A 14669-nucleotide genomic window follows, 5' to 3' on the forward strand; every position below is an offset into this window, starting at 1 on the left:
GAACATAGCAAGTTATTTTTCCTCTCAGAACATAAATTTAGCTTTTGGGGGAGTAAGACATTAACAAAAAATTTCGTCAAAACTCCAAGTTAGACTGTAATCAAAGATTTCTCTTCTAATAGCTTTTGCAGTGTAACTTAGAACAGGAAACAGAATATCTAGTTACTAAAATTTATCACAAATGAGTTATTAGATGCTTCTTGAGATTAGAGAAGGCGTTACATTAGCCACGTGTATCATGTAATTTAAATTTGTGAAAATTTGGTATAATATACAAGTCAAAGCTGAAACTTGATAGCAACTATACTTATACAGACCACAGTATGAAATGATGTGTAGCTTCAGTGTGGATGATCTACGTTGTAATAATTATAATTAGGTGTTTTCAATGGCTAAGATTCAGACAAGTTTCACTCAAATCCATCAATGCCTCAAAAAAACTTTAGATCATGAGTCACACTTGCACATAACATCATCTTCGCATAACACGATTTCTTTCTCGTTTCCGAAATCGCTCAAGCATAAATTCATCAGTAGCAGTTTGCCTCCGTCTTGCGGCATCTGAATTATTAGTTTCTGTTGATTTTCCATCCATTTCATTTAGTTGGGCACCTCGACCTTTGTACAACTCTGGATGCTCTGCAATATAAAGGTCAACTACTGAATACCAGGGAATATGCTCATTCAGCAAATTTATCAATAAATCTGGTTTGTCAATAAACAGAGCAACTATCAATAACTGAAACACTAAACATACACCAAACATTCAAAAATAGTTAACTGTAATTAAAATGGATTATAGTTTTGCTAGACACAATTCGGAATTGATGATATGTATCTTCCCAATCTGGCAAAATATGTTTCTGTTAAGAATTGACTAATTATTAAGTCTAGAAAAGTCAGACAAATAAGAGTGAGAACTACAAGTTTTCACAACAGCAAATGAATCAACGAGCTAGATAGCTTAATGTAATTGTCATTAGACAATTTACAAATTAGCATACGTGACTCTCACATCTTTTCTTCTTCATTCAGTTCAGCTGATCTTCCACATTCCGAGTCTAAATGGTAGTTGTGAAGGATTTGACAACTATAACCCTAGTTAAGATTAACAACAGGCAAGTTATCAAGTATCCTAGATAAAGGAATTGGGAACCTCGAATAACATTAGTACACATTGAATATTTTTTAAGGAACTTGCCCTTCTATAGATTAGTTTTGGACCTTTTATCTCGAGCAAATCATGAGTGTAAATTTTGTTTATTATCTCCAAGGGATAGTAAGATTGGTGTCACTCCTACATCTCTCATTTCCTTCTCAAATTAACTTGGAATAATTCAAAACTTCTTTGATCTAAGGGCAAGAGTGACAAAGGAGAGCGCTCCAATTGTTATCTCCTATACATGAAAGTTAGCTTTACTACTTGAAGTTGCATTTCCTTGTTCTTGAATTAAGTTTGAGTGAAGAGTGTGAGTGCCTTGCTTTATTGTTTGTGTATTTAGTTCTGTTTTAATATGGCCATATGTATATTTCCTTGTCATGTGTGACAAAGCGGTTGTCAACCAAGGTCAATAATTAACATAAGTAACATTCATTGGAGGAGTATTGCACCATATTCTCATCTTTAGCATCACATTTAATTGGCACAATGATCTTGTCATCTTTAGCACCAGGCACCTCTCTCATAAAAGGCTTGATTCATACAAGCATCATTATATGGATGATGAAGTGAATCATGTGGAATATGCATCAATGAAACTATGACCCACTATGATAGTTTCACAAGTCATTATAGTTTAAAATCTCAAATCGTGTCAAGGTTTCAATCACGGACTAGAACGATACATTTTCGATATCGAATCGTGTCATGCCGTTATAGTTTCAATATTTTTTAAATATAAAAAATATTAACTAAAAATAAAAAAAATCTAAATATTTAAAAATAAAATAAAAATTTAAATAAAATAAAATAATTTTTAAAAATAATATATATATTAAATTAATGGGACAATTTTATTAAGCTTTAATTAAGCTTATTCAAATTATATCGATCATAGAAGGGGAGCTTTGGCGCAACGGTAAAGTTGTTGCTTTGTAACCAAAATGTCGGTTCGAATCCTAGAAACAGCCTCTTGTAAAAAGTAGGGTAAGGCTACGTACAATGGATCCTTCCCTGGGACCCCGCATAGCGGGAACTTCGTGCACCAAACTGCCCTTTTAAATTATATCAATCATAGATAGGAGTTAATTAAAATTATTAACCTAATGTTATTTAATTAATCTAACTTAAAAATGTTCTCATGTTCCACGCCACCATGACAACGAGCACGCATGATCCGCGCGACGCGTCTGAACACGTCGCTAGGCTTGTGCGCCAAATCTGGACACATCGCTAGGCCAACACAAGGCGTGTTTTTGTCGGTGCCAATCCACTGAATGTTTCGCCTGTATTGAGCGAAACGACTCAAGATTTTAATCCATGCAAGTCATATCCTACATTCACAAATATAAGCTCATGTACTTCCATATGTCATCTAGATGGGTATCAACATCCTCTTATGACTCCGTTTTTATCTAAAAATTTGTGCATTTTCATCTCACTAGTTGTTCATCTAAATCAGTTCTAGTTGTATTACTATTTAATATGATTTTTCATCTCACTAGTTGTTCATCTAAATCAGTTCTAGTTGTATTACTATTTAATATGATTTTGATGAATAAGCTTAAAAATGGCAATCAGGTGCACAAAGTTCATGCCAATGCGGATGTCAGAGAAGAGTCTATTGTATGTAGTTTTACCTTGCTTTGCAAGAGGCTATTTTCGAGACTCAAACCTATAACCTCTAGGCACTTATAGACATTTAATCAACAATACATGTGTTATAATGAGTCATGATGTATCTTGAAGTTCAGTGATGTTCTTGATGGGTTGATGTGAATTAACTAATCAGTTTGTTGAAGATTCTTCTGTCAATTCAACAAATAGCTTACTGATAGGCTGTCTACTCAAGTCCATATGAACTTACAGATATAATTTTTTGATTAAAGCCTAGTGAACTTTTTTTATAAGGGAGGGGGGTCTCTTGTGATAAAAGCTGCTACAATAAAATAGCTAACAAAAAAGATCAGATAAGGCTGCAATTATATATAGAATAGATGCCAGCAAATCTACCGTTGCGGTTACCACTTTTTCACTTCAATTGGTTTTTAGACTATTCTCCTTGTCAAATGGTTGTCGAGGGGAATTAGTATGTTGGACAGGGTATAAATCAACATGTCAAGAATATAGAATTCACCAATGCCATAATGTTTTATTTTTGTGCAGTGATGCAGGAAGATGGCAATCAAAAACACAAAAGGTTGAGAATTACTTGGTTCGACTATGAGATCCTCACTTGATGCAGTAAAAGATAAAACTTTGTGCCTTTGTAGGTAATATCACATGGTTCCACACCTCCACCAAAGATCTCACAAGATAATAAAAAAGTATAAAACCGTTGTGTATCATTTATTGGACTAGAACAATAAAATGGGATTATCCTGTAAACTTTACTACTATCTAGTCTCATTAAAAACTTGGACAAAATAATATCAGGTGTACCAAAAATAGTCAAAATAGAAATAAAAGAAAAATATATCCTCAACCAAGTAAAATATAAAATAAAATTATGATTTGAACATTGCAACGACTTAATTTAAGCCAGCCATGGGGTTTTAGTGTCTCAGATTACATAGAACCTAAAAATTAACTAGGTACCAATTGATAAAATTTTTATATTATGAGAGTTCATTTGGGGATACTAAGCAAGGAACCAATCTCCAGCTCCTCAATTTCTTTAGAATTAGAGGAAATAATAGAGTTGGTGGTGGTCTCCTGTTTAGAACTTTCATTCTGTAGTTATGCTATCAAAATTTAGCATCCTCTGATAACAATCATCCTCATGGTTCCTCTTTCCTTAATGGCACCTGATTAGTCTAAAAGTGAAATATAACACAAACTAATCATCAATAGAAATTGGGTATACATAGTCTTCAACTGATAGTCTCATCCAAGGCAAATCCTCAATGCAATTACAAAAGTTAATTCGGTTTGAACTGGCCTCACAATTTGAATCCCCTCATATTTGGTTTGTTTACTACCAAAAACAAGAATAACAATTTCATAATTAACTGAATTATAATTTCATAGAAAAAAACCCCCAAAGATGTGTAGCATATATCGTGCCTTACTCATCAGTGAATCTCTACTAATGAGATTTGTCAGTCTACTACTACAATGTCTTGCATTGGCTCATGGCATCAAATCTTGCAACATCCATGTCAGATCACACTAATTTCTCATACCCAGATTAATTATTGCTCCCAAGTACTTTGATATTTGAATTAGTTTATCCACATGTGTATCAATCTATGTTGATTGATAATTGAAAGTTGAACTCACAAACTTGGAAGAGGTGCAACACAAGAATATGATATGATATATAAATGATCTTGAAGCTTTGATTTGATTGATCAATGTATTATATGCTGAAACCATAACAGTAGGAAGGCTCAGTACCAAAAACTTCAATCATGTGTTTAAGATGAGCTCTCATGAGCTCATTGATTACTTCATGTAATGCATATTATGTAGCTACATATACTATATAGTTATACTTCAAATTAAATAGTCAGTTGTCATACAAATGGACTGTTGACTGTCATATGACAAAATGTAAACAATGAAATTTTTTAGAAAGTTCAACAACTTTACAAATTGACTAGTTTTATCTCCCTATATACCGTATTGACCTAAAATGATATGATACAATAACTTAAACTTCCATCTTAATTATTTTTTTAATCAAATACTCGTCACCCTTCTACTTTCATCATTTTCCTACATTAGGAGCCTCTGTTTAAGGCCATGTACATTTAATGCTGTTGGAATTTAATGCATCCATATTGACTGTCACTATTCAATTCACCAACTGTAAGAAGTGAACAGTCTCAATTCCACCATAAAGATGCTCAATGTATTAACAAATCCTGCCTAATATCCATTAATCCTACAAGATTTACTTCTCTTGGACCACCATCCACTATACAAACAAATGGTATTTATATCTAAAAGTACATTTAGCAACAGATAAATTCACAAAGAGAATAAAAACACACACAATATTTTATATACAGAACAAACCTCTCCGAAGATTTTCAGCATAATCCCGACCACGTTGGAAGTAATCTGCACTATAACTTGAAGGAATATTTAATTCTGATTTAGTTTTACTGACAAGCCTCTTCTCTTGCAATAGCTTTTTGGCCGCCTCAGTTTCTTCAATATTCCGTAGCTTGTATCTGTAGGATGAGAAAAATCCTAATAAAAAGTGTGTATATAAGAAATAAGAATAAAAAAACTAAGAACAGTGTATTTATCTACTAGATTAGAGGATATTCTTTCACTAACTTGCAATAAGCGACATAGAACAAGTGGATGGTATATTGAATGAAAAAGAAAGTAGTTCTTCAATAGAGTTGCATCATTGCATGTCAACATAAGCACCGACATTACCATGCTACTATGAGCCTTTTTAGCATGGGTAAAAGTCTGGCCGATGAAATTATCAAATAATGTCATTATTCAACTGATGCATTTCAATTGGAAATAAAAACTTCAGAAAAATGTTACATAGCATTCAAATAGTTGTATAAGGTACCCCTGAAACATACTTTGTCTTCCTTTAAACATTAATATATTACCACATCCCTCCGGAACAACTCAAGAAGATCACCCTCTTCTATCTCATAATCCCCTAAAGAGAACCCTGTGTTTAGTGAGTCATTTATGGTGTTTCTTTGGGTATGTTCATTGAGACAATACTCCCTATAAACACCCAAGAAGTTTACTCCACAAGGGTCAGGGTGTGGCCATTTTATGGTATTAAAATGTACATTTAATTAGCATGGAACATCTACAATTATTTAAATTTTTTGTATTCGTTCAAGTTAGGTTTTGAGCAAAGTTTAAAATGTCATTCACTATTGGTCTCCAATTGGAATGACACATTTTCAGTACCATATTAGTGTTACACCATGTGCAGTCCTGCAATCACATTTATAGACAGAACTTGCTGTCTTTTTTCCTAATCTATCATCTAAATTTCACCGCCTAGAGATTTAGAAATAAGTGCCTAGTAAGAAATAACAATTAAATAGAAAAGGTAGTTAGTTACTCTATTGGCAGCTGGATTTCAGCTATCCCGGTTGTCCACTGTGTAGAGCTTTCTTCCGAATTTCTCTTCTTTACCTGCAATCAAAAGGGTAAATTCAATTTTGTTTCTATTTTTTTTTCCAATGCAACTCGAGAGTAGAATTAATATGCGCTAACCTTAAGATGTTCGGGCACAACATACAATTCATCCATCGGATCCTTCTCCTCCTTCTCACCTGAATCGATCTTCTTACCACGCCTCTTTGCCAGTTCTTGCTCCACGTACTTAAGCCTTCAAAGACAAAGCATCAGAGCCACTGGGTCGACTTGTAAAAATATTGAGAAAGGGATGTTAAAAAACCAGTACATACATGTTGGGATCCTCGATGGTAACAGCTGTCTCCTGGGCAAAGGTATCCTGCAGAACGAGGTCCTCCTTGCCGCCATCTCCATCGCCCTTGTCGCCGCTGCCACCGCCACTTCCCCCACTGCTGCTCGCGGAGCCCTTACGGAAGGCGGCACCGTGGCCGGTTGGTGAGTGCTGTGGGGCAGTGGTCAGAGCTGGCATACCTGCCTTCTTCTCCCGCTGCTTCTGGAGGAGCTTCACCTCCTCCAACGCCAACCTGAAAGCAACAGAAGATCCCCATCCACATCAGGAATAGAAAAGGTGGAAAGTTGCATCCGAGACAAAGATTTTCGCTGGTTGCAAGGGCTACCGGCGCTCCTCCTCGTCGTCATCGGGATCATCGACGAGGGGGTCTGGCTCTAGGGTTCTCTTCCTGAAGTTCTTAGCCCGCATGGCTTGATTTGATTTGGGAATGTCTATCATGTGCCGTGTCATGTAAATATCGAATAAATGGGAGACCGAAGATTTTGCCCCGGTAGTCTGATGGTTATGCCCTATCCTCTATTATTTACAGTCTCATGTCATGTAAATAATGAATTTAAAAATAGTGGCAAGCAGGATAGATTTTTATATATACTTCTCCGATTTACTGTCTATGAAAAATTTTCGTGATGTGGATTTGATGGTAAGAAGATTTTTTATTTGGTTGACATTATCAAAATTTATCATTTTGGGTGATGATACTCACTTAAAGTGTCTCCATGGTGTCGTAGTAGAATATTTAGATTATCAACTAAGTACTCATAATCTATAGTATATTTGTAATAATTTTTTTCTAAATGAGGGACATAATTAAAAGATATTGGATATTTGGGCTGGTCGTTACGTGCGCTTCCTGATTTACTCTGATGACGATGGAAAATTTTTATGGGGTCGGGCTGGTCATTCCAGAGATAGTCAATGAGGTTAACTGAGATTATCATTTTTTTTAGAGAGAGTTTGGTTTGTCCTTGGGGCTATGGTGCCGCGGTAAGACATTCAGGTTGTCACCTAGGCACCCACGGTTCAAACCCTAGGTACGACGTATTTGTAAGAATTTTTTCTCCAAATGAGAGATGTAACCAAAGGATATTAGATTTCTGGGTTGATTGTCGTCGGTTTCCAAATCAATTTATGACCGATGAAAAATTTTCATGGAACCCGGATCGGTCACCTAGAGATAATTGTGAGATTAACTGGGATTATCATTTTTTTCAAGAGAATTTGATTTAATTTTTTTTGTGTTATTTTCTATTTTAATTTTTTGATAAAATAAAAACATATTTAGTTTATATTTTTCACATTCATTTTTAACAAAAAGTATTCTTTTAATAAAATGAAAAATACTAAAAAAACATTTTCTTATAAATAAAAAAATATATTTTTCTAAAAAATGAAATGAAAATGTAAATAAACTAAACGCACCTTAGTTTTTGTTTAAGTTACATGAGATCATAAGTCTATCTGCTAATAACATTTATCATTATTGAATTTCATGAGAATCTAGTTGATCCAATCATGTTTAATTGATTAATACCTATTACAGTTAACTTAGATAACAAATACAACAAACTTATCTATTTCAGTCAAATAATATTGATGGTCAAATTATTGGTCAGCGAATAATCTGACGTGCGTACTCTCCGAAGGTTGTTGGTGAAGAGTATGCGAAGGTCCTAAAATACACTTCAGCAGAGGTTTAGACTAGCATTAGAATATCTTGATAGGCCACTTCAATGCTTAAATTAGGATTTGCTTGAGGTATTATGCGGAACAATGAGATGGAGAAAAAGGAAAGAACCTAGTAGAGTCCAAGATTTGGGAAGAAGACCTTTGTAATTACCTTGGTGAGTGTCTATATAATTATTACAAGACCATCTCCATGTCAAATGTTGCAGAGGTCGCATGCTCCTCCATCATTCTTGTATGTGCCAGTGAGAGGATCAGATCTGACCATCATTACTTGTCTCTCCATTCATTAAATGTCATGTGTTTGAAAGAGGGCATCTAGGAGACCACTGACAACCTCGTAATATCCTCTTCATTCATCTGGTGACGCGTGTCGTAGAATATTTACAATTGTTGTCTGCTTCTCCTAAGAGAAATGGTCTTATTCAGGCTCCATAGAGAGGGGATTTGATCCAAGGACGGATAGAGAGAGAGTGTAAGGCTATAAACAAGCTAAGTCGAGCCAAGTTTTGGGGGTGTTCAAGCTTATTTGATAAGGTAACCGAGCCAAATTGAGTTTAGATTAAAATGAGCCAAGCCTTTAAAATTATTGTTCAAGCTTGGCTTGTTTTTTTTTTTTATGAGTTTGAGTTTGTTTGAAGCTGACTTGAGCTTGGTTCGTTTAAATGCTATCGAACTCTCAATGTCACGCCCCGAGGAAGTCCTTGTCCGAAGAAATTTCGGCAGCACCACCCCTGTACGGGTGACAATCTGAAGCATTTCTATAGACACAATATACATCAGCCACATGCGGCTGGAATATATACACAACCACGCAGTTATATATATTTTAAACAGCCCACTCGGCTGAAATCAAAACCAATACAGCGGAAAAACATAAAATACTAGCCCATACAAAACCAAATAAATCACTGCTAGCCGGCTAGGCTTACAACACACAACAACACAACACAACAATATAACAATTCCAGAAATAAAATCGGAACACAAAGCTAAATACACCAATTATAAATACCGAAGTAAAAGTACACAAACGCGTAGACATGTCTTCTAATGTGATGTGGGGACCGGCAGCCAGGATACTCCAAGCGACTCCATAAACAACCTGCTACCTGAAAAAGATAGTGTCCACGGGGTGAGTTCAACAACTCAGCGAATACCTAGTTGACATGTATAGTAAACTATAACAAATAGCAATAACTATGGAGTACAGTCTCCTGAACAAAAGAAGGTAATGCATAATAGTAAAGGCTAAAGAGTACTGTACTCACCAGGGCCACCTATCAGAATAATCAAGTCGTCAGATCGGAAGTGTCATAAATCCTGTATGCATGTCAAACATATGCATCCATCCAAATGCAGCATATAAGTGCAGCAAACACAAACAGTAAATGCATAAATGCGTATGATGCCAATGATACGTCCTGATCACCCCTGATGCCAGTCAGTCATCTCACACACAATAGTGAGGCCGAGTGGGTAGGGCTTGTTGGGACCTTAGATGGCTAGAGGGGGGTGAATAGCCTCTTTGAAAAACACTAAACACAAATTTCTTCAAGAACTTTGTTAGCACAGCGGAATTAGAAAACTAAAACAAGAAAGCACAGCACACTAACTCAGAGATTTACGAGGTTCGGGGATAACTTGCCCCTACTCCTCGGCGTGTCCGTAAGGTGGACGAATCCTCTTGATCTTTCGGTAGATCACACCCCGGAAGCTATCCGGCTAAAGGATTCTCCTTCTCGGTGGAGTAACCTCTCCACAAAGTCTTTAACAGCAGTAAGAAATTAAGCACAAGACTTACAGTAGTGGCTCAAGTGAAATGATCAAAGGAAGCTCACAGCCACAATCAGCGAAGAACAAGCACACTGCTTCAATCTTCCAGAGAGTTTTTCTCCACAGTGTTTTTCACAGCAAGAGCACAAAAAACATTGTCACGAGAGCCTCTCCTCTCCACCTTCATATGCCTCTCTGCTCTGTAACGGATCTCTGCCAAACCTGCAGCAAATCCCTGCAAATCCCTGCAACCGTCCACGACGTCGCCAATCACGCTTCTTCCTTGTCTGATTGTCTCAGCTCCCACCAATGGCATCCTCGTTTCCACTGGTACCTCTGAGCTTGAACCTATCAGCACAAGTCAAGCTGATTTCGACCAAACGGCTGCCAGCAGATCGCAAACGAGACATTGCTACCAAAACTGGTTTGTCCGCAGCGAGACACAGCAAAAGCTTTTTCGTCGCCTTCTACTAATGATCCTTAATTTGAATTCACCCAACATCAAGTAATCTGTAACCTGTAACTTCGAGAAAGCTTACAGCAGATGGTTAGAAACGAAATAGGTAAAAGCAATTGCGAATCAGAAACAATAAGAGAAAGCACCCAAACAGTAGCATCTGGATCGGTCGGACCGATCCACGCTTATTTATCGTCACCGATCGGTCCGGTGACCGATCGGTGCTTGTCTGATCGGTCCCAAGACCGATCCACCCCTTCACGCGAATCTGGCACCGTGTGGACCGATCAGGACTCACCGGATCGGTCCGTAAGACCGATCGGATCCACTCGCCATCGAGGATCATCGATCGGCCCCGGACGATCGGTATCACTCGATGTGCTCGAGTGTTATCGATCGGTCCCGGACCGATCGATACACTCGGTGTTATCGAGTGTTGCCGATCGATCGCAGATCGATCAGTAACCGGATCGATCTGACCGATCAGGCCATGGATCGGTCTGCAGACCGATCCAAAGCCTATGAGTCTCGAGTCAAGCTTCCAAGCTTGCTGCCCTCACCCCTGACGGTCGAGAGCGTGCTACCGAACCCTCTCCGACCATACATGCCAAGCTTCCACACTTGGACTTCCCAATTGACTGGTTTCACTCAATTAGGACTTTCCCACTGCCTGGCTTCACTCACCAGGACTTTCCAACTGCCTAACATCCCAGTTAGGACTTTCCCACTGCCTGGCTTCACTCACCAGGACTTTCCAACTGCCTAACATCCCAGTTAGGACTTTCCCACTGCCTGGCTTCACTCACCAGGACTTTCCCGTGCCAAGCTCCTCGCTTGGACTTTTCCCAATCAGGTCAATCAGGTTAACCAAGTCAACCTTGATTAGTAATTAATCTGAGTTAATTTAATATCTGATTCAAACTTAAATCAGTGTCAACATCAAAACAACATCCAGGTCAGACTGTATCAACAATCTCCCCCTTTTTGTTGTTTGACAACACAATTTAAGTTTAGATCAGAAAAACTCTCATATCCATAATTTCAGGGAAATTAAGATCTCCCCCTAAGATGGATATAACTCAGTTACCTTCTCCTCTTTTTTTTTTATATTGATTCAAAGAGGTCAAATCGTCTCTAAACTTAATTATTCTCTCCCCCTTTGTCAAACACCGAAAAGGTGTAAAATAATGAATAAGACTAACAAGCACCTCCCCCTTTTAACCAATAACGCCTCAATCTTAATCCACATAAAAAAAATACGGTATATGAAAAACAATGACATATGAAACATCATAAGTGTATCATGAATAGTAAAGCATCATAAATAGCATGAATATAAGAAACACAGCTAACATCCAGTTCAGATAAATGTATCAAAGACATAGTATCAACAAAACAATCAAAACATAGAGAATGTCAGCCAACATCCTCATTAAGAGGATCATCCGTAGCATCAGCTGGAAGAGTGGAATCCTGAAGAGGCATGCTGCTGCCTGAGGGTAGCTCGCCCGCGGAGTGCTGAGGAGGTGGATGGCCGGCCATCCATCCTAGAAATGCCTGATGTGTCGCCAACTGCTGTCTCTGTAGAGTATCGAAGCGCTGATCAATCTGGAGGCGCAGGCCATCGAACTCTGCAGCCACCATCTCCTCGTGGCGGTCAAACCGGCTCTCCAGCTCAGCGATCTGCCAGCGCAGATCTGGATCCTCCTCGCCATATGCAGCAGCAGCAGGAGGACGAGCAACCTGTCGTGGAAGTGGTAGCTCACCCAGTGCCCTCCCATCCTTCCACCTAATCGGCCCATCCTGACTTAGGATTCCGGACTTGGAAAACGCACGTTTCCCAAGTCGACAATCCTGCCTGACCATCTTCACTATCCTCCCCCTAGAGACGTCAATACCCATGGACTCGAGCCAACCAGTAATTAGATGCCCAAAAGGCATATAGATGTTGTCGCCGCTCGGTTCGCTATGGGATATGATAGACATATAGACACTCGACATAATATCAAAATCTAGACGTCGACGTAACCCATAAAGCATCAGACAGTGATATGGTCGAATTTCTGCCAACGGTTTAGAGGTGATAGGTAGAAGACATTGTGTGACAACTTTGAAAAGGATGTAGTCAGGAGCAGAGAGTCTAAGGGCTGCAAATGTAGGAAAGTCGTCATCTAACTCATCTAAACCATCCAGTCTCGGATGACCAAAGAAGTACTCATAGATTGAGTCAGAAGAGACATTAAGAGGATGAGGTACGGGTTCAGGCAAAACAGGATAGATGGAGAACACCGTCCCCGAACACAAACGACAACCTAAATACTCAAAGAAGGCAATTATGTTGAGATCAACGTTTTGCTTAGCCACTCTTGTTCTATAACTACCATCAGGAGTCCGATGAAGGTTGTTATAGAATTCAGATACTAGATCAAAGTTGATGTCCCTTTCTAGAAAAACCAAAGAATCGAGCTTGTAGTAGGCAATGGTTTCTAAAATAGAGGGACAAGATTCCTGCATGAACTTCTTATCAACAGATCGACAAGGGAGTAATTTGAAAGTCCTCTCCTTAAATGATTTTTCAAATTGTTGGTTGGGGAATCTCCCCGAACTAGCCGGTTGAGGTCGGGAGGTAGCAGGAGCTTTGGACTTGGATTTGGATTTCTCGGTTGGTTCCTTAGAGGTACCCTCACCACTAGTGGGTTTCTTCCTAACCATTTGGACAATGGGAAACAAAGAGAGAGCACCGGCCATGGGCAAACCACCAAACACAAACCACAGTCACCGTAAGAAACATGATAACATGAACTGCCAAAGACAATAACAGTAGAGATTAGAGATCGAGAGATTACCTCGGTGCCATTTTGACCTTCGGCTTTTAGAAGACGATGGGTCGAGAATACGGGAGGAAGAAAGGGGCGTCGGGGCGTCGGTCGGCTAGGGTTGTGAGAAAGAAGAAGATCGGGAAGAGAGGAGGTCAGGAGGATTTAATGAGGGGGTAGCGCACAGTGTAATCTGATCGGACGGCTGTCCAATCAGGATCGAGTTTAACGCACACAAAAGGGTCTGATCGGTCCCCTTGACCGATCAGGAAACCCTCTGATCGGTGCTCGGATCGATCAGGGGCCTTCCTGCGAACCATAGAGAGCTGATCGGTCCTTGGACCGATCAGAGATCGAACAGAGAGGTTGAAGAGGTTGAGACTCTCCTGATCGGTCCCTGGACCGATCAGATGTGAATCGTCGCGTGAGATCCTCCTGATCGGTCCCTGGACCGATCATTTGTGATTGTCGCGTGCCAGAACCTCCTGATCGGTCCCTGGACCGATCAGTGAGCCAACAGAAAGCACGAAGATATCTGGAGGACCCCTGATCGGACTGTGGACCGATCAGAGAGTCTCCTGATCGGTCGTGAGACCGATCAGTGTCTGATAATTCAGATTTCTGACATCTGAATTCGAGCAACTGATTTCGCAGTCGTTTCTCTCGAGAATTCTGAAAATTCAGAACTTCTCAAATTCAGAACACAGAACTTAAACATCTACGAACAAGAACATTTCCTAATTGCAAGCTCTGAAAGTCCTAACATTCTAGGTTTTTTTTTATTAAGTTACAAGTTAGTTTCAGACATTTCAGAGTTTCAAAACCTATATCCAACCCTGTCATGTTTAGTTTCAAATTTGTCAAAATATATCCTAAATTACTATTCTTACATTATCAACTCATCTTATCATTAAAGATACCAATCCAAAGTATCAATCAACACATCAATCATGATTAGATAATTTCTAGACAAAAGTCCAACCAAGATTCCTTGGTTGGAATATATGAGTAAGATCTAGGAGTCAAATACACATGAATTATGTAATGACCTTCCCCATACTCAATTTATGTCTCTTCAACCTACTTATTCAAGGGATGCATAATACATTTTGAATAAATTGGTTGTTCCTAGCATCTCACCCCATTTCTAGCAAACAAAAATAATTTGTTAAACCTTATCGTTTGTGTGAGATGTCCCCAAATTGCCCAAATCAGTTTCCCAATTACTCTTGTCATTTTAATAGTCCTTATTGATCATGGTGAAGTTCTAATGACCTAAGGAGCCAAACACATTCCCAACTCCTCCTTAAATGACTAAATTCATTCTCCCGAAGGGGTTCTGTGAAGATATCG

The 14669-nt window shown here is 38.7% G+C and overlaps 1 protein-coding gene across 1 annotated transcript; it reads right to left on the minus strand.

The window, feature by feature from the left end:
• Positions 1-356: 356 nt before the first annotated feature.
• Positions 357-7068, minus strand: LOC122027758 (protein COP1 SUPPRESSOR 2-like). The gene is made up of 6 exons (XM_042586764.1): positions 6910-7068; positions 6565-6816; positions 6371-6485; positions 6216-6289; positions 5183-5340; positions 357-639 (listed from the first exon to the last, which is right to left on the minus strand). The coding sequence occupies exons 1-6, from the start codon at positions 7032-7034 to the stop codon at positions 473-475; spliced, it is 891 nt and encodes a 296-aa protein (XP_042442698.1). The 5' UTR covers positions 7035-7068; the 3' UTR covers positions 357-472.
• Between the last annotated feature and the right edge of the window lie 7601 nt (positions 7069-14669).

Source organism: Zingiber officinale, chromosome 10A, assembly GCF_018446385.1.
Source record: "Zingiber officinale cultivar Zhangliang chromosome 10A, Zo_v1.1, whole genome shotgun sequence".
Taxonomy (NCBI): Eukaryota; Viridiplantae; Streptophyta; class Magnoliopsida; order Zingiberales; family Zingiberaceae; genus Zingiber; species Zingiber officinale.

What these genes read in the sequence shown, in the direction of transcription:
- LOC122027758 (XM_042586764.1), bottom strand. Translation starts at nt 7,034, where the DNA reads ATGACACGGCACATGATAGACATTCCCAAATCAAATCAAGCCATGCGG. An exon ending in GACGACGAGGAGGAGCGCCG is followed by an intron (nt 6,817 to 6,909) that starts GTAGCCCTTGCA and finishes TGTTGCTTTCAG; the next exon opens with GTTGGCGTTGGAGGAGGTGA. An exon ending in ACCATCGAGGATCCCAACAT is followed by an intron (nt 6,486 to 6,564) that starts GTATGTACTGGT and finishes TTGTCTTTGAAG; the next exon opens with GCTTAAGTACGTGGAGCAAG.